This window comes from Tachypleus tridentatus, chromosome 13, assembly GCF_004210375.1.
Source record: "Tachypleus tridentatus isolate NWPU-2018 chromosome 13, ASM421037v1, whole genome shotgun sequence".
NCBI lineage: Eukaryota > Metazoa > Arthropoda > Merostomata > Xiphosura > Limulidae > Tachypleus > Tachypleus tridentatus.
In genome coordinates, this window is record NC_134837.1 from 191,096,596 (window position 1) to 191,116,692 (window position 20,097).

The following is a 20,097-nucleotide window of genomic DNA, read 5'->3' on the forward strand; positions in this document are numbered from 1 at the left end:
TATTGATTCTTACCCTTGACAATTTTCCACAAATTTAGAGAACAGGCGGGCCTTACGCAATATACATCCAACAATGTGCATTACATGCATCAAACTGAGTCAAACGTTGATATTAAAATAAATATATAATAGTAAATGTGTTAGACCTCTCTCCTTACAGAAGTAAAAATTGGCGTTAGACAATTTGTAACTAAAATAATACATATATATCATTGTCAAAGAATTATACAGTTTCAAAGATCATGACAGTACGTAACCCAGTCAAAATAAATATCCTAATGCTCGTAAAGTTACTTAGGACGTGAAAATGCTTAAACAAATATACTCTTCAAAAAAAGAAACGCAAAAGGCAAAATTTGAGACAAATTGTTAACAAGTTTATTCCGGGTAGTTCTCTATGACATGTGTGAAACTTTGCACATTCACTGCTGAACATCCAAAGTCTGCAAAGGCGAAGTCCACGCTCACTAGTTGAAGTTTAACGTCACTCAACGTCAATAACGAGTATGCCCCCCGTGAGCATCAATAACTGCTTGGCATCTCCTGCCCATGGAAGCGATGAGATGACGAATCACATCCTGTGGAATGGCTGTCCACTCAGCCTGCAAAGCTGCTGCAAGCTGAGGTAGAGTCTGCGGTTGAGGTTGTCGCCTTCGCAGACGTCGGTCCAACTCGTCCCAAAGATGTTCGATGGGGTTTAAATCTGGTGATCTGGAGGGCCAGGGAAGAACGTTGATGTTGTGGTGTCTCAAAAAGACAGTGGTGAGTCGGGCTGTGTGAGGACGGGCGTTGTCATGTTGAAAAACGTCGTTGACGTTCACCATGATGGGTTGCACATGGGGCCTAAGAATCTCGTCGACGGTTGCGTACAGTCTGATCGGAAATCCTACGCAGCCCTGGTATGGTTGAGGCAGTAGACGTCGCAGTTGTGGTCTTATCCCGAAGGTAACGTAACCGGATGCTCGATCTTGTGCGGGCGTGGTCACACGAGGTCTGCCAGATCGTGGACAGTCACAAGTTGATCCATGTTGTTGGTGACGATTCCATAGCCTTGTGATGGTGCTTGGGTGGACATTTACAGCTCTGGCAACATCTGATCGAGATTCGCCTGCTTCCAAGCGACCAATGGCATGGTGCGTTGTGCTTCAGTCAGTCTTGGCGTAACTGTATTGAGTGTCGGTGGCTTAACACTGAGCTACGGAAACCGAGAATCCTTCACTTTTATAGGGATTTTGCACATGTTGCACTTGCAGAACATGCAGATCTCTCAAACAAATTTATTGGACACGAATGCGTTTTGGCGAAAAATCTGTTGTTTTCCTCCGTTTTCAAAGTGCACAACTTTTATTGTCATTTTGGTCTGACAATCAGTGTCTTAACACGTGTAACATCACATACTCTGAGCTTGTAACATTATTACATATATATCATATAAAATAAAAACAATATCCCTTTTGCGTTTCTTTTTTTTGAAGAGTATATGTTGTTGTTTTTTGGTTAACATAATCAATAATCACATGATTATTCTTTTTTTTGGTCAACACAGTCAATAATTACATGGCTGAGGTGTTCTTCGAAACCTGGAATAGGTTTCAAAGGAGTAACAGGAATTTGTTGGTTATTTTTTTCCAACCAGTTGACAAGTTTTACGAACCTGAGAAATATCTTGCCTAATTTTTCCCAAAAAGAAATTTCTCATAATTTTCTCATGTCCTGTTGGCTCTTAGGTGACTTCCCATGGGAAGTTTATGGCAACTTTCAATACTTCAGAATGATATGCTTTTGGAACAATGATTTGATAAACTGCAGCATAGTCTTCTAAATCTGGCAATTTTGGTGGTCTCCATTTTCTTATGAGCACACCATTTTTGAAAAATTAACCACTTGGAACTTGCTCCAGTTCATCTTTTGAAAGTGCATATTGAAACAGTGAGGAGATCTGTGGTTTTTTCTTGCTTATCAATCAGTTTATTTCCAGCAAACAGAACTTCTCCAGCTGAATCAGATCCCTCGCGTTCATTATAACAGTAAGATAGTTATTCACAAGATATCCATCGGGTCCAAAAACTTCAGAGGACGATATTATATATTTGTCTCGATATTATATAAATGTCTCTATCATTTGGTTTTGGCTTTATTTCTTCACCTGAGCTTAAGTCACAGCACACAAGAAAAACACTTATGAATTCTCTTTAACAACAATATCATCCTGAGATGAAACTTATCGGCTTGCTAAATATTTTGGATTCAGCAAAAAATTTTTCCTTCCGACATATCGTTTTATAACGATAATGATACACCCTTAATTGGCATAATAGGTCTGACACCAATCACAATTGCTCCGATATATAAACTAGGTCTGATGTTAAATAAATGTTATGAAAAGGAACATAGATATATAAACTAGGTCTGATGTTAAATAAATGTTATGAAAAGGAACATTAACAAATCCACCCTCAATATCCTAAGCAACACCAAACTCACCAGTGACAGAACTCGAATCTTCTAATATATCTTCTAACAGCAATGATTGAGTCGCCCAAGTTTTACGTAAAATACGTATAGGTATGAGATTATCAATGCCATTTGTCAAAGACAAAGAACCAACAGATACAAAAGATCTAAATTCTTCCCTAACCACATCAGCCTTTTTATCAGTGGCCAAATCAACAACATTGGGCGATCTAACGAAACTACGTCTAATATCTGGACACTAACGCATTGGGATTTGCCTACCTTTCTAGCAGTTGGACATAGCATGACCAGGTGTTTTACAAAAATGGCAGACAGGTCTTGATGATTGTGATGAAGTTTTATCTTGACTGTCAGAAGATTTTAAACTAGAGGAGCTGGATTAAACAGGTACAGGTGTTTGCTGAGATGACAGGAATTTCTTTTTTGAATAGTTGTTTTACCTGTTAAAATATAATCATCGAAAAGAGAAGATGCTCCCTTTAGTGTTTCAGTTTTCTTTTTATCCCAGCAAAGTTTGAGGTTGTAACTTTCCAGCGTTTAAATTCCTTAATTAGACATAATTGTCCTAGTTTGTCAAAACTGTTGCCAATATGCATAAAATTACACCATTGGTCAATATAAACCTCTTTCGTGGTCAAACTTTATCAAAGTTTGACTGTCTTGCTTGCGATAACATCGAAATTTTTGGCGATAACTAATTAGTATGGTTTGAAAATAGTTGCCTTAACCTTATCACAATTGGTACAGTCTTCTAGAGAGAGTACAGAATTCTCTAATAATAATGACCATTTTTTTTTTGGTGGACCATTCCACGGTTTGGGTAACTTTTCAAAATATTGGAAGTATTTTTTTAACTTCATTACATTACATTACATTACTTTAATATATAAATTGAGTTCAAAGTTGTCACTTTGCCTAAGTCAATCAGAGTTGAGTCTAATTTTTTTCAGCATAATTTCTTTCTCGGCTTTGATACGGGCTGCTTCGATCTCGAGACGTTCACTTTGTCTTTCCACTTTGATACGAGCTTGTTCGATTTCAAGACGTTTAGGTTCTCTTTGAGCTTCAATACGGGCTTGTTTTTTCTTAGCTTCGACGTGGACTTGTTTAAGCTCGATTTGTTTGAGTTTTAATTAGATTTCTAACTTATCTTTCTCATCTTTCTTTGGTAGGTTGTTGGAAACACTAAAATATTCCCTAGTGTTTCCTTATACAACAAATTATCATATACTTAATTTCTTCCCACTGATTTTTTAAACCTCTAATTCTAAAATTTTGACAATTTCAAACAATTCACTTTTGTTATATTTTTCTAGTTGTCCAATGGAGGGTGAATCAAGAAAACCTTGATTATCAGACATGATCAAGTCTTGTTGGCGCTAATAAATATAAATTTAATTTGAATTTATTTCGAATTTTGACACGAGCCTTCAGTCTATTTTGTAAGGTATAACTTATATTGAACGATTATTATGTTACGTACGTTACGCATCACGATTTCAAATAGCCGTAAATTTTAATTGTAACTCAGAAGTTAATTAAATGTTAATATGTATCAAAATTATTACATTTGCCAACAAGACTGATCCACACAATTTTCTTTCTTAACACAAATATATTTTAACATACAAAAAACAATACAATTTATAATAACTATTATTGCAAATAATGAGTTACATATATAAGTTTTACAAACTTACAAACAATACTGAGTCTTTTATCTGGAATGGAACTGAATATTTTATCGACGGTTCACGAGGAACGAATTAATTCTATGTTGATACACAGATACAATTACATTTGATGGGGAAGTTAGCCAGCTGCTTCACTGAACATATGTAAGTTTCTTACCTACGAAAATATCTAATTCTCTCGTAGAAATAGCAACGTCCGAAGTTAATTCTCTCAAGTTAAACGATTTGTAATGTTCAAAATCTATAAACATTCCTGGTCAAGTTTCTACAGTTCTCCCATTAATAAGCGTTTATGACAATTGTAGCTTCCTAGGTTTATGGTATACTAACTGCAGCTAACCAACAATATATCACTGTCTCTCCGTGTGTTGCGACTTATAAACTTTAAGGCAAGGTTCTCGAAATTTCAGTTGGCAACAATTCTGGTATTCACTAATATTTCACATTCATTGTTGATTTTCATGCTCGAGAATCTTCTACGTATTTAGAGAGCAGGCTGGACTTGAGCAATATACATCAAACAATAATTGTCACATGCATTAAACTGAAACTAATGTAGATGTTAAAATAAAAGTATAACAGTAAGCCTGTTACAATACGGAAAAAGGAAACAACTTACTCTAAAATGTATCAGGATGTAACTTTCCATTTTCTTGTAGTTTTGTTCAGATTAAGGTTAGACAAAAAATAGAAAGAAACATAAAGCGATACTTTCAGTGAAATAATTTGTCACGATTTTTACCCAACATATTTTAAGATATTTTCCAAATGCAGCGCTCCTGGTTCCGCGAGTATGAGCAAGACTTTGATCTGGAACGCACGTATGTTGAATGTTATCGTTGAAAAGCATGCGTGTATAAGCAACCTTCTCTCTCACCACCTCTGTAAGCAAATGTACCAGGCTTAAATCTACGGTATAGCGCAGAGTCACTTGTAAACTATTTCAATAATGATAAACTTACACATAGATACGCTCCAAGTTGCTACTGATATGTATTGGAAAGTCACATTGGAACTCAGTATTTGTCGATAGAATAGGGTTAAAGTACATATAAAATCAGTATGATAATAACTTAGAAAATAAGAATAAACCAATTACCTATTTCAGCTACCTCGGGCACATTTTCGTGGTAACATAATGTTGTACTAGTTTAAGGATAACGAGAACTGTGAACAGTTAAAATTTGACTGGGAAGTTGACGGACCAGAAACGTGACGATCATTGCAAAGTATCATGGATATTATGACAGTTAATTTTCTTTAGAAATATGGATACCTTTTATGCCTTGTTTTATACACATATATATTATTAAATCAAGTATTTTTTTTTCATTCATTGAAAGGACTATTTCGTATCTTGTTTTATTTTATCACTGTTTGAGCCTCTAGTTTGTTTTTGTTTTGTTTGTTTTTGAATTTCGCGCAAAGCTACTCGAGGGCTATCTGCGCTAGCTGTCCCTAATTTAGCAGTGTAAGACTAGAGGGAAGGCAGCTAGTCATCACCACCCACCGCCAACTCTTGGGCTACTCTTTTACCAACGAATAGTGGGATTTATCGTTACATTATAACGTCCCCACGGCTAAAAGGGCGAGCATTGTTGGCGCGATGGGGATGCGAACCCGCGACCCTCAGATTACTAGTCGCACTCCTTAACCCATCTGGCCATACCGGTCCCTTGAGCCTCTAGGCTCTACAGGAAGTTTCAGGGCTTCCAACTTTAAACTTCGGATTTCTATGCCCGAGATAGACAGAACATTGTGTAAACTGTGCACTTGACAACAAATAACACCACCGATTGAATCATTTCTTTTGAAGTAGAACATTGCGTTCCGTTCTGCACAGTGCACTTCAAGAATGTAGTTGAGGTGACCTTTCTGAAGCTTATTGCAGGTTTCTCAACAAATTCATTTTCTGAACATTTCCAATAACAAATAAGATAGATGGAACGAAAAATGATATCTAAATATTAGTAGGCGGTGATGATAGTCGCGTGCGGATTCTGTACGCTGGTTTATACCCCTCGTTAGGCTCTCTTCAAACCTATAAACCACGTTCATTACGTTCTTCGTTTATTTTAAACTATTCTGTAGAGTACTTGTCTGGGTTCACACTGAGCTCAATGATTATTTGACGGTATTCTGTTTGTTGCAAGTTCGTTTCATCCAGTTTTTCTTCACTGCAATGTAATACACTTTACTAAGAGGCGCCATTTAAGAAAAAGAGTTTATTAAAACACATATAAGACTCGTTTATTTCCTTTTTGTTTATTAGGTAAAGACCACATTAGCTTCATCGTTTTTCAACATTATGCCTACTTATACTATAGAAGATAGAAAAAATAAGCACATTTTAATTCAACATTTATTTCAGTGAAACTTGTTTATTTTGTACTTAAAAGAGGCTTAAGATGCAAGTAATTTTTAAATTTGTACAGAAAAGTGTGATTAGAAAATAGGAGGAAACACAGATGACACGAGAGGTCGTTAATGTTGTTAAGGTAATTATGCAAGAGATAAAAATGTGTCGTAATTTTCCAACCATTTGATAATCTTTAGTTACAAACCAACGTACTCTTTTTTTGAATTCTTACATGTTGTTTGATATATCAAAAGACTGTCCTTTTAGAATTAAGGGGTAAACTTACCTTCAGTGTAATATTTATGAAACTGTGTGAACCATAAAACTACAAAAGTTACAATAAATACACCAATGTGTGGTTAATTTACAGATGGTTATGTGAGAAAGGAACATAACCACGAAAGGTAAAGTTTGACTAAGTTAAATCAAGAGATTATATTCACGTCTGATCAAGTGATCGGAATACTTAAGCCTCCATCTTGTTAAAGAAGTACTAGAATACTTCAGAAAAAAGTATAGAAAATTCTGTTAAAAGTAAGTAATTGGTGGACATTTTAATGAAGTTTTCCTTATTAATGAATATACCAGTTTACTTTTCGACCAGTATCATATTAATATACAACTGCTGAAGATATAGAGCAGTATGATATGACGTTACGACTTCTACATCTGAAACAAGATGTAGTGAAACCTGTACAAGCCGGAAGTATCATTATTTTAAGATTTTTCTTATAAAAGACCCTCTATATGTAGGAACCCGCGTAACGCGGACGGAAAACTTTCACCTACCTCATCTATCAACAAGTAGGATTAGAACCTGAATAAGGCAGAAAAAAATGTTTTTGATTGAATATTAATTTTTTATTTAATTAATAATTTGTTTAAATATTAATAAATTTTCGGACATTTTGTTACAGTAGGTATTGGTTAAATATATTCTGTTCTTTTTTTCTGCCCTCATTATTCTAACAGTTACATTAGATTCATGATTTGTGGAAACATGTGTCTTTTATGTGCAAAATTCTACTCTTTAAATAATCCTCACGACAAAAATAAATTCCTATTTTCCCTATTTTTAAAATTTAGGTAAAATTTACTTAATACCCTCATTTAAAAAAAGAGCTACTAATTACCCTCATTTTTTAAACAGTTGTTTGTTATGACGATTCTAGTGAAATCCAAACTCTGACTGAGAAGATTGATGCAGATAATTCTGTGAACGCGGAAAGTTTTGTGAACGTTAACAAGAATGTTTTAACAGAAACTGATGAAATTGATTAAAATATATAATAGAATCACAAGATGGTAACAGTGTGAGAGATTCAGAAGATAAACAAAATGGAAAAGACAGTGAGGAAATAGAAAATTCTACTTCATCGCAAGTGTTAAGTTATATTTACACTACCAACTTGTATGCAAAAATGAAGGAAAATTAACTTCAGGAAAAGGCCGTGGAATTGGCGTTTCCTTTTAACCGCATGAGAAAGCCCATTAAAAAAAACGAAACAGTTGAAATTGAATACTTTCTTCAAATAAATTTGATTACGATTTTATGTACTTACATATATTTTGAATGTCTATTTTTGTTCTTATTCTAATAAATATAGCATAAACAGTATAATAAGTTTATTCACAAATGTCTTACTTCCTTTGAGTCAAGCAAGTATAATGTTCCGCTCAAAAAATTATATATATAATTAAGGAAGGGCATGTTCACTATGTCTAAACCAGAAAACCTGCTTAAGCCGGAAATTTTACTCGGTCCCATGCGATTCCGCCTCAGACAAGTTTTACTGTATTATGTTTTTTATAGTAAGTCTTATATCCAACCACGCACAGTGACCAGTAGATTTTGATGTCACGGGCCCTGGTCGGTTAGACATTCATCAGAAAGGAAGATGTTACATCTTCTGGTGTGTTATATATCCCTTTAAAACTAAGATAGTGTTTGATTACTCACAAAATGACCAATAGATCATGATGTCACAAGTCCTGGTCGGTTGCACATTCACCAAAAAGGTAGTTGTTACCTTTTTTTATTGTTTTCTACATCCTTTTAAAAGTAAGATAAGATTTGGCCACTCACAAAATGACCAGTAGACCATGATGTCACAGGCCCTGTTTGCTTACACGTTCGCCAGAAAGGAAGTTGTAACAATTTTTGTGTTCAACGTCGTCGTATAAAACATTTGTTTTGGAATTTCGCACAAAGCTACTCGAGGGCTATCTGTGCTAGCCGTCCCTAATTTAGCAGTGTAAGACTAGAGGGAAGGTAGCTAGTCATCACCACCCACCGCCAACTCTTGGGCTACTTTTTAATAGTGGGATTGACTGTCACATATAGGCTGAAAGGGTGAGCATGTTTAGCGCGACGCGGGCGCGAACCCGCGACCCTCGGATTACGAGTCACACGCCTTACGCGCTTGGCCATGCCAGGCCCGTATAAAACAACAACAGACAATTAGTTCATTGTATATATTGAAAACAGTATCAAATAAGTACAAGTCTATGTATCTTTAAGACTGATGTAATCGCTCTACACAAAAATAACTATTTTTGCTACTTAAATAATATTAATAATAAAAGAGTTCAAAAGATTGATTTACAAAGAAATATTTCATCGCACTAGAAAATATAGTTTCATTACTCTAGGAAGTGCTTTTATGTGCTTAAGCGAAGGTCAAACTATTTTGTCTCAGTTTAATGGCATCTAAACTTGAGACAAAGATTTCAGAATATACAAATATACAATGACCCTATAAACCTACTGGGAGTAAAAAAACAAACAAACTAATCTAGATTGAAAGGTCATGAAGAGGTTCAAGGTTAAATGAACCTACACATCCAATGCAGGTAAAGGAATCCATTTTGTAATGAATATATTCATCCAGTATAAATAAAGAAATATAAATTATATATTTGCTTTGAATTTCGCGCAAAGCTATACGAGGGATATCTTCGCTAATCGTCCCTAATTTAGCAAGGCAATACTAGGTTGAAGGCAGCTAACAATCGCCACCGACGCCAACTCATAGGCTACTTTTTACCAACGAATAGTGAAATTGACTGTCACATCATAATGCTTCCACGCTGAAAGTGTGAGCATGTTTGGTGGGACGGGGACCCTCGGCTTGCGAATCGATCGCCCTAACCACCTGTCCATTTCGAGCCAATAATCTGAAACATTCTACACTTGTATAGCCTTGATAATAGTATATCAGTGAATAATATCGCTCACGTTTTATTAAATATCTGTGCCCTCTGGTACAGTGGTAAGTCTGCGGCTTTACTACGCTAAAATCAAGGGTTTGATTCTACTCGGTGGACTCAGCAGATGGCTCGATGTGGCTCTGCTGTAAAAATATCTTGTTATTTCAAAATATAACGTATTTCTTACTTGTTTTATTATTACTAAAATAATGATTGCCTTTTTATACAAAGCAAAAGTCTTGCTAATAAAGGCCTATAACACTAAAATTTTGGCCCCCTATGGCCAAGCGTGTTAAGGCGTTGGACTCGTAATCCGGCGGTCGTGGATTCGAATCCCGGTCACATGAAAAATGCTCGCCCTATTAGCCGTGGGGGCATTATAATGTTACGGTCAATCCCACTATTCGTTGATAAAAGAGAAGCCCAAGAGTTGGCGGTGGGTGGTGATGACTAGCTGCCTTCCCTCTAGTCTTACACTGCTAAATTAGGGACGGCTAGCGCAGAAACTCAAAACAAACAAACAAACACCAAAATTCTTGTTTTGACACCTGTAGTGGATATAGAGTATACATAGCCTATTGTACGGTTTTTACCTTAACAACGAATAAACAAGCCTCTTTATATTAAGCCAAATATTTGGCAGTGTTTATATCGCTAAAAGTTTTGTGCTTTGCTTTGTGTTAAATTTTCAACCCTCTACGGATAATAACGCTTAATATCATATTGACGTCACAAACTATTTGATATGTTGCATAGACCTCTTGTTCACAAGAGATGGTAAAGTGTTTTTTACTACTGCATAGGAGGAAGTTTGAATAAGTGTCTGTGTAAAGTTTATTTTTAACTGGGACACAACTGAACCGTTGAGTTATTCTCGAAGAAATCTATTTGGAGCAAGGTACAAATAGCACACCACAAAGTAATATTGTTTCTCTTTGTTGGCGCGCTTTCGATTTTCAAGGCCCACTTATTATCATATAAAAAGATGAAATGATCAGAGGAACATATTGTAGAAACTTTTAACAAAAACTCGCATCGTTCTAAGTTAACTACGGTGTTCGTTAAAGAGCAAGCACTCTGACCTTTTAAAACATGCTTCTTGACGCTTTGCGTTCACAGAGTTAACACATAATATGATAACGTATGTGCCTAAAATGTTTTCTTTGATAGAGAAACAACAATGACAACATTAGAGAACAAACATAATAGATATTTGTTTGTTACACATAGAAGAAAGAGATATAGAGAAACCAGACTATTTGGTGAATTTTCTATAGGCTTTTACAATCTCTTTCTTCGGATTAGGTTTATTTTAATACTGATGTTCAGAAGAACGATTAAACGCTTTTAACAAATGTTCTAACATTTGTGAAGACAAGAAAAGCCAATTTTTATTATGTAAAACAGTACGGTTGCCTTCAGTAATTACGGTAAGGTGTTCATGTTCGGATGCTATTCCTGGTCACAATTAATAGTTTGTGCCTAAGTCGAATTATCAAACAATTACTAATATATATATATATAGTTTCTGCTCCAAATGTGTTGTTATATATAGGGAAGTCCGAGGAGGAATGTTTTTGTAAAGTTAGTGCCATGGATTCGACCCTGGGTCCCTTTGATGGAGAGGTAGTGGTTTTCGATACTTTAGAGAATCCCTTACTAAAGTTTTAAGACGTTCTTTGAATTAATAGCACAAAAAATTAGACATTTACATACATTTTATTTAAAGAATTTGTGAGATATATGTATATATATAATTTTCAATTTGCAGTGCTGCGGTTGGCTTAATAACGATTATTTATGGTTATTTGTACATATCTCTTGTTGATGTAACATTGACTACTTTGTTGAAGTGATCAGGAAAGTATATCAGACTTGCAGAAAAGGCTCAACAGTGTTCGTACATTATACATATTTTGAGTCTTATCAGTCACTGGTCATGCTTTGATTCCTTTTTATCCAAGTCTAGACTCTTAAAAGTAATAAACGAACAGGCTATAGATAAAATTTCACTTCCATGAATCTTTATCTTGTTTGATCAAAGCTCCTGTTTGAGATATACACAATTTGCTACACTTAAAGTGCGTCAGAAGTTGAATTTTTTTTATTGATCACGCTTTCGTTGTTAAAGGTTCATTGATTTACACTTGAGTGCCCTCTATTATATTAAACATTCACTAAAATTTGAAAATGTATAACAAACCAGTAATTATCTGGCTTTGGTACGTAAGGTTATATCGATAAATGAAAGATTTGCTTACAAAAGAACATGCTGATGATACACATCTTTGCAATGGCAAATTAAAAAACTTTTTTTTTCCAATCATATGTCAACGTAAATCGTTACTTAATACGCAAATGTTTAATGTATTTGATAACATTTAAGTCCCAGATTTTTTGTAGCTATGTGCGCATGGTTGTGTCAGTACTGAAGGAGCAAAGGGTTACCTGAGATTGATGATCAAAAATATAAATGAATCTAACTATATATATATATACACTTTCGAATATTAGCGCTAGCCATCTCGAATAGTGCTATCTGATTAACATTATTCTAACTCATCAAAGCTTTCAAAGTAGCGCGAATATATATAACCTCGAATCCCTAATCTGAAAATGGTAATATATATATATTAAGTAACCCTTTGAGAAATAGACCGAACTGTTTGTTTCCACTTTGCAAGATGTGGATCAAGTATGACAATTTCGCGCAAAGCTATTCGAGGGCTATCTGCGCTAGCCGTCCCTAATTTAGCAGTGTAAGACTAGAGGGAAGACAACTAGTCATTACCACCCACCGCCAACTCTAGGACTACTCTTTTACCAACGAAGAGTGGGATTGACCGTCACATTATAACGCCCCCACGGCTGAAAGGGCGAGCATGTTTGGTGTGACGGTCATTCGAACCCGCGACCGTCAGATTACGAGTCGAACGCCTTAACCACCTGGCCGTGCCGGGTCCTTTCTAAACGTGCAAGCTACTTAATTAAATCACTGAACGCTATTAGCAAAACTAACTAATTATAGATTTTTCTTTTCTTCACGTAAAGACCATTTTTCTTTGTTGAAAGACATTTTCAAAGGTAGTCCCAAAATATGTTTAAAAAAAACAAAGCTTAAAACTCGCAAGTTGGAGTTGATTTTTGATAAGTTCGCCATATATTTCCTCTTTTTTGGGTATGTATGAGTTTGAGAAATTTCATAAATAGTTTGAGGGTAAAGTCGTGGTATAACCACTCAAAATGTGCACGGTTGATTTCACGACAAATTGTAGCTTTAGAATCACTTCTACACGTTCTTTTACATTCTAAAAGGAAATACTGTAAAATCAATAAGAGAGAAAGAGTTAGACAGACATAAAAATCACTCATTAATTACAGATTAGCAACGAAACGTTGAAATATTGGTTTGGTATGTAACCCTTATATCACCCTGAATATACATTTTAAGAGCTTGCGTGTGGAAGCAAAGAAAAAATTGTTACGGTGTATCAACTACACTACATCTGCTGTGTTCAGTAGCGACTAGGTCTTTCAGCCAATACCATCACGACGGCTGGGATATCACACATATAGTTGTGGTTTAACTCTATTTATAACATCAATTTTCGTGAACAGCAATCGTTCTGGTGTGAACTAGATTAAGTGAATGTAGTTATTTAACTTTTTTGTATTTATGTCACTTACAAGTCAGATTTTAGGTTAAGTATTAATAGCACCCTTATTTATTATATTTTCAACACTAGATATTTGTTATATTATTATTATCTGAAATTACTTTACTATCGTTCTGGCGAACCAACAAGCTAGTCTTCGTGTTCACAAAGCAAATCCAGCAATTATACACAAAATCAACGGAAGAAAAAGTTTGGTCTGGTTTGTTTTGAATTTCACCCAAAGCTATACGAGGGCTAGCTATGCTAGCCGTCCCTAATTTAGTAGTATAAGACTAGATCGAAGGCAGCTAGTCATCACCACCAGGCCATGCCAGGCCTGGGCTAGAAGAATCAACCTTGAAAAAAAGTTTCTCCATTTTATTTTGCGTATTTTTTACATCGTTATTTATGAAGAAATCAAAGTTCTCTAATGTCTAGATGTGGTAAGTCAAAATCTGACAAAAAATATGTTATACGTGTAAACAACTATACAAGCAATTTGCCGAATAGAGCAGTGATATTGATTCTTGATGACATGCAACTAAAACCAAAATTAAACCAATGTAAAGGAACACCTTTATGCCTATACTAATTAATAACCTAACATCCAACTGCAACGCCCTCTACAATCCCGTACCCCTTTATACTCTCGTCCTTAAGACGTGTCCAGCAATGATCAGTTGCAAACTGTCTTTGTTAACCAAAAGATGGCCTAGGAAGGTTGAAATATTGTTCTCTGCTTATCGATAAGTGTTAACACCCTTACCAGCCGTTCTGAGATACAGTGATATTAATTAGACTGCAACATAAAAACGAAACACTTTTACAGAAACGATACAAGTTTTTTTTTCTTTATTTATACAGTCCCTGGATAGATCAGTGGTAAATTTACAGTTTAAAATGCTAAAATACGTGTTTCGATTCCTCGTGGTGGACGGAGTGCAGATAACTGGTTCTATAGTTCGTACTAAAACATATTTATTTTTTCGATGCTAAATAGGTTTAGAAAAGTAGAAAAAGTTTTGTTACTGCAACATATTTATTAACCCATACTTAATGCGACGACTTAGTGAGGACTAGGTCACTACAGTGACTTACCTGGAGAGCTAACTAAGAATCTACCACATAAATCAAAGTGTGTTTTTTCGAGAAAAAAGATATGCGGTTGCATGTCTGTCATTTCATTTCCATTCTTTCAATCAGCACCAAACTTGACATAACGATATCGGATGACATGGGAAAGATCATGAAGGGTATGGGGTGGACCCCCATCTTCTATATAAATAAACGTCAATATGTGTGTGTATTTGTTTCTTATACCTTTCCGTTTCCAGGCCCAGCATGGCCAGATGGGTTAAGGCGTTCGACTCGTAATCTGAGGGTCGCGAGTTCGAATCCCTGTCGCACCAAACATGCTTGCCCTTTCAGCCGTGGGGCGTTATAATGTGACGGTCAATCCCATTATTCGCTGGTAAAAGAGTAGCTCAAGAGTTGGCGGTGGATGGTGATGACTAGCTGCCTTCCCTCAAGTCTTACACTGCTAAATTAGGGATGGCTAGCGCAGATAGCCCTCGTGTAGCTTTCCATAAAATTCAGAAACAAACAAACCTTTCCGTTTCCTGATTAACTAGCACCAAATTTTACACAGTGATACAGGATGAAAGGAGGATGGTCATGAGGGGGCTTGGAACCCCGTCTACATTTTATATTATAGAATTATTTATTTTCAATATTGGTACTTTTTGTGAATTTTCATTGTACTTTTTAATGTTTATTATGTTGATAAAGAAAAAGAGAAGCACAGTTTCCTATAACTTACAAACTAGTTTTTATTTATACGTTTGGTTCTACTAGTTGTTTAACTTCCCGAGGAAAAACTGACATTTTTTTTGAAAAGTTTAAATTAAATTTTACTTTTTCAAGAATTTTATAACAAAAACATTAAAAGAGAATAGCAAGATCTAGGCCTTTTTACGTGTTTTTCTCAAATGATTACCATTATAAGTCTGTTGAAATCAACCACATGAATTTACAATTTCTTCTATTAAAAATAATAATATTCACTCATGTTTAGCTGATTTCTGTTTGGGAATAGTTTCTTGAAAATCGTTAAGTTGATAAATTATACGGTTGCTAGTTTTACACGAGAAACACATTTTCATGATTAATAATTAATAATAATTTTTATCATATTGTTAATTATTTTAGTAAATGATAATGGTGAATATTTCTGTGGAAAACGCACGATAAGAAAATGTTACACTTTTCTCAACCATTGCAGCGTGGGAGGTATCAGTATAAGATGTCGTATAAACAATATGTATAAGATATTGGTTTCCAACGTATTACAAATTTGTTTTGTCATATATCGTGAATTTTACATCATAACTTGAGTCATAATTGTGGTTATTAGAATAATTTTCATTATTCCTGATAGGTTGGTGCTAGGTTACTATGTTTAGTGTGAGGAATGATAGCTTGGTAAGAAGAGTTTCGTTTGTTTTGAATTTCACGCAAAGCGACACGAGGGCTATCTGTGCTAGACGTCCCTAATTTAGCAGTGTAAGACTTGAGGGAAGGCAGCTAGTCATCACCATCCACCGCCAACTCTTGGACTACTCTTTTATCAACGAACAGTGGGATTGACCATCACATTATAACGTTCCCACGGCTGAAAGGGCGAGGATGTTTGGTGTGACGGGGATTCGAACCCGCGACCCTCAAATTACAAGTCGAGTGCCTTAACCACCTGGCCATGTCGTTCCTTTCAACAAGACAGAATTGTCTAAATATGACCATTAATTTTCCAATCTGGATAGTTGTAAATAACTGGTCGTACAAAATATCTATAAAGAGTAATTGAAAGCTCTAATTATTGACGCCATGGGAGACGTGAGTGAATTCGTAGATAACAAAATGGATGGATCAGGCTTTTTGCGACGGATGCTTGTACGTAAAACGTGTTAATGCGAAATGATATCTCGTGATATGTTAGCTTAGACACGCTTGCAATGTGTATCAGAGAAACCCGTGATGCGCAAAGTGCGGTGTGCATTCCACCCTCCTAACTCTAATAACACATAAATTATATCTGAAAGTACAAATACAAAATTAAAGAAGTTTTGAAAACTACCGTAAAATGTTACTACTATTAAGCAAATTATATTTAAAATAATTAACACTATAGAACAACACAATTAGGCTATACAAAGTAACTATGGGGTAGAGGGCAAAAAACGCATGTTTAGAAAGGGGGATTGCCTTTAAAAGAGATCACGCACCACTGAAACAGACATTCTGTTTGGTCACGTACAGAAACTAGTCTAACAAAAATCAATACAGGATATAAAATCACATGTTTGAGGTCTTAATTTGTACAATTCTCTCTACTAGAAGCGCCTGATAAGTGGTTTTACTGTAAAAGTTATTGAGGACGCAGAAACACAGTTCTTACCATTTACATCAGTCGTTCCAGGTTGTACAAACATTTATACCATTAAACACTTGTTTTGTAATAACATTTTAAAACAAGCTCCATTTAATTTTAGATTTTATGTAAAGTTACATTAGTATTAATGCTCAATAATGTACGAAAACTGAGCGGTTAATTCGCATGTTTAGCGCAGGTATGCCAGGGCCAGTTTTTGTGACGTCACACATGAGTTGTTTTATACTCTTTGACCTTAGAATATAAATACTCCATTGTTCAAACAGGATCTAATCATCAATCATTTTGCACGTGAGCCGACATTCATGTTCCACGTGTTGGAGAAAAAAGCTAAATTATGCATAATATTATAAAATTATTTTTAAATCCTCTGTCATGTAAGTTTCTTTAAGTTAATTAGCGAAAACCAATGTTATACTACTCTACTCGTTTTACGATATAGCATGTCAGTCATGAATGCTGTAAGTATTACTGTGTACGTCATACTGGCATAAAATGACAAAAGTTTAAGACGATCGAATCCCTCAGTGGCTCAGGAGTATGTCTGCTCACTTAGAACGCTATAAACCGTCTTTCGATACCCATGGAAAGAAGAGCACAGATATTCCATTGTGTATCTTTGTGCTTAACTTCAAACAAAGAAACGGGGATCGTACCTTGTAATGTTATTTGTGTCGTAATTTGCATCTTGTCGAATTTGTTTCTTTTCTTTCCAATTCGTTCTATATTAACACTGCAGAAAAGATAGTAAGATAAGAAATGGAGAAATACCTTCTGGTGTGAAAAAGCTATAATATATGTTATTTTGTATGTTTATGTTGTCAAACGGTTGGAATTATTATGCCAAAACTACATTCAAGGGAAGAAAAAAAGTCGTTTCGTTTTAATTGCACGATTGTCACACTATACGAGTTACAGACCACAGTTTATATTTCGTGGTCTTTATTTGTTGATTAATGAATTTTGAGTTACTGGTTGAGACAATGGAGTTACGTTTTCTGAAATGGTATTGAGACTAGAATGTTATGCAGAGCAGAAATAGCTAAATTGCCAATAAGTGTAGAGTTAATAAAACAAAAGCAGCTTTTTCTGAATAGTTTGGTAATCTGTGGTTCTGTTAATTGAATACAATGGGAGTTTTTTTTTTTTACCACATTTTATTAACGCACTGTGGCTTTCAAGTAATGCATATATTGTTGTTAGAATTGGCATTAAAGTAAATCCATATCTTTTTTGTTCTTTTTAATATCTCTAGTGTATTTATATGCTACTAAGAGTAACAGATCCTTGTCTGGATCGGCTACAAGTGATGTCATTTGGGTATTAACACTTTCATTGATGTTGATGTCATTTGTCATACTAGTATTTAAGATAAGAATTTTGTAGATCTATTTATGAAATTTAGAAAACACTTTGGATTTAAAAAGAGGATGAATAACGAACTACACATCCAGTCACAAAATCCGTTAACTTAACTCTTTTGGAAGAGAAACCCATTTCATACTGAAGATAACCTAGTATGTCTAATGAAACCACTGGAGTTTTTCTTTTTGTTTTAATAAACTTGTTGTATAGATAGGCGTCAGTAAGTTCAATCTATATTTGTCACTTCGATTAAGTTCTTGGCTTTAATCTATGTCTCTACGTGCATAATACGTGTGTATAAAACATATACAAATACACAGATAATATACATTGGCACTGGGTCACATCACTCTGAAGAAAATACGTTTTTCAAATTGTCGATGGTCAGCTCTTCTCTGGTAATTTTATGCATTGTTTGTTTTGGGCTACTTTTTTTAAACAACGAATAGTGGGATTGACCATAACATTATAACGCCCCCACGGCTGAAAGGGCAAGCATGTTTGATGCGAGCAGGATTCGAACCCGCGCCTCTCGGATTACGAGTCGAACGCCTTAACACGCTTGTCCATGCCGGGCCCGTTTCATGTAATGTAAATATTTTTCTTTATTATATTGAAACTTGCTACGTCTTTCTTAAGGTTCAGTACCCAAAATCCAATAAAACCTTTAAAATTTTACGGTCGTACTTATTTAGCAGTATGAAAGTATGTAGTGTTTTTAATTCCTCATTCGTTCAGTACATTATCCACAAATAAATCGTTCCTATATTTTAATTGCCACAAATTCTTGCAACGATATTTTTATTTCAACGCTAGCTGACTTTACATTTTGACGTCGATAGCTTTGTGTTAATAATAATTTCAGTGAAATCATCTGATTTTTAACTATACCTTTTCTTGTTGTAGAACTCGGAGAGAAAACATCGGACCTCAGTGTATGTTTTACTTGTGACTGAAGAACTTGAAGTGTGGGAGGAATCCCAAAGTAGGGGTAAGTTTTCTCCCACTAGTGTACAGGAACTGATGTAACCTCTGATCAGGACTACATTGTGATGACAACCAGGACTGTTCAAAATATACACTCAGTGGAATGTGTCTGAGAGAAAACTAATCAGTGATTTGGTTTGTTTTGAATTTCGCGCAAAGCTACGGTAGGGCTATCTGCGCTAGCCCTCCCTAATTTAGCAGTGTAAGCCTAGAGGGAAGGTAGCTTGTCATCACCACTCACCGCCAACTCTTGGGCTACTCTTTTACCAACGAATAGTGAGATTGACTGTAACATTATAACGCCCCCACGGCTGAAAGGACGTGTATGTTTGGTGCGACTGGGGATTCGAACCCACGACCCTCAGTTTACGAGTCGAGTGTCTTAACCACCTGGCTATGCTGGGCCAATCAATTAGTGGTAGAAGTGACTTAAAAGCAATGTAGGTCCAAGTACGGGTTGAAAATGTGAATGACGTAACAATTCTGTATGCTACAAGATCCCTAAAACGACAATGCATATTAAAAAAGCACTCGGAGTTTCCATGGGAACTTGGATATTTTATAATGTATGATCATTTGGATAACGTATGTATAGCTTCTAACCTCATATGTTACTTTGATTACATAATAACAAAGTGACATAAAGCACAGCACAAACAAATCTCTATTTATTTCCATACTTCAAAAATGATCAATTTGTCACTTTTCCTATTTTACCATCAACTGATCTCTTACATCATTCCCATGTTGACTGACGACCATTAATCTGTTGACTGCCAAGTATATCAGCTGCTACAGCAGCTCCTTTTAATGCTTCTTCATTTTGTAAATTTTTCGTGACGCCATTTTGGATCGAAAGTGAAACAACTTGTTAGTAGGTCAAATTCATGTATGGTGCTGACA

The 20,097-nt window shown here is 35.4% G+C and overlaps 1 protein-coding gene across 2 annotated transcripts in view; it reads left to right on the plus strand.

The window, feature by feature from the left end:
- Nucleotides 1-20,097, plus strand: part of LOC143237206 (diphosphoinositol polyphosphate phosphohydrolase 1-like) — a 56,833-nt gene that overhangs the window by 32,922 nt on the left and 3,814 nt on the right. For both annotated transcript variants that reach the window (XM_076476202.1, XM_076476203.1), the window contains exon 3: nucleotides 19,114-19,198. In XM_076476202.1, the coding sequence (XP_076332317.1) occupies nucleotides 19,114-19,198 (85 nt within the window). The remainder of the gene's footprint in view (nucleotides 1-19,113; nucleotides 19,199-20,097) is intronic.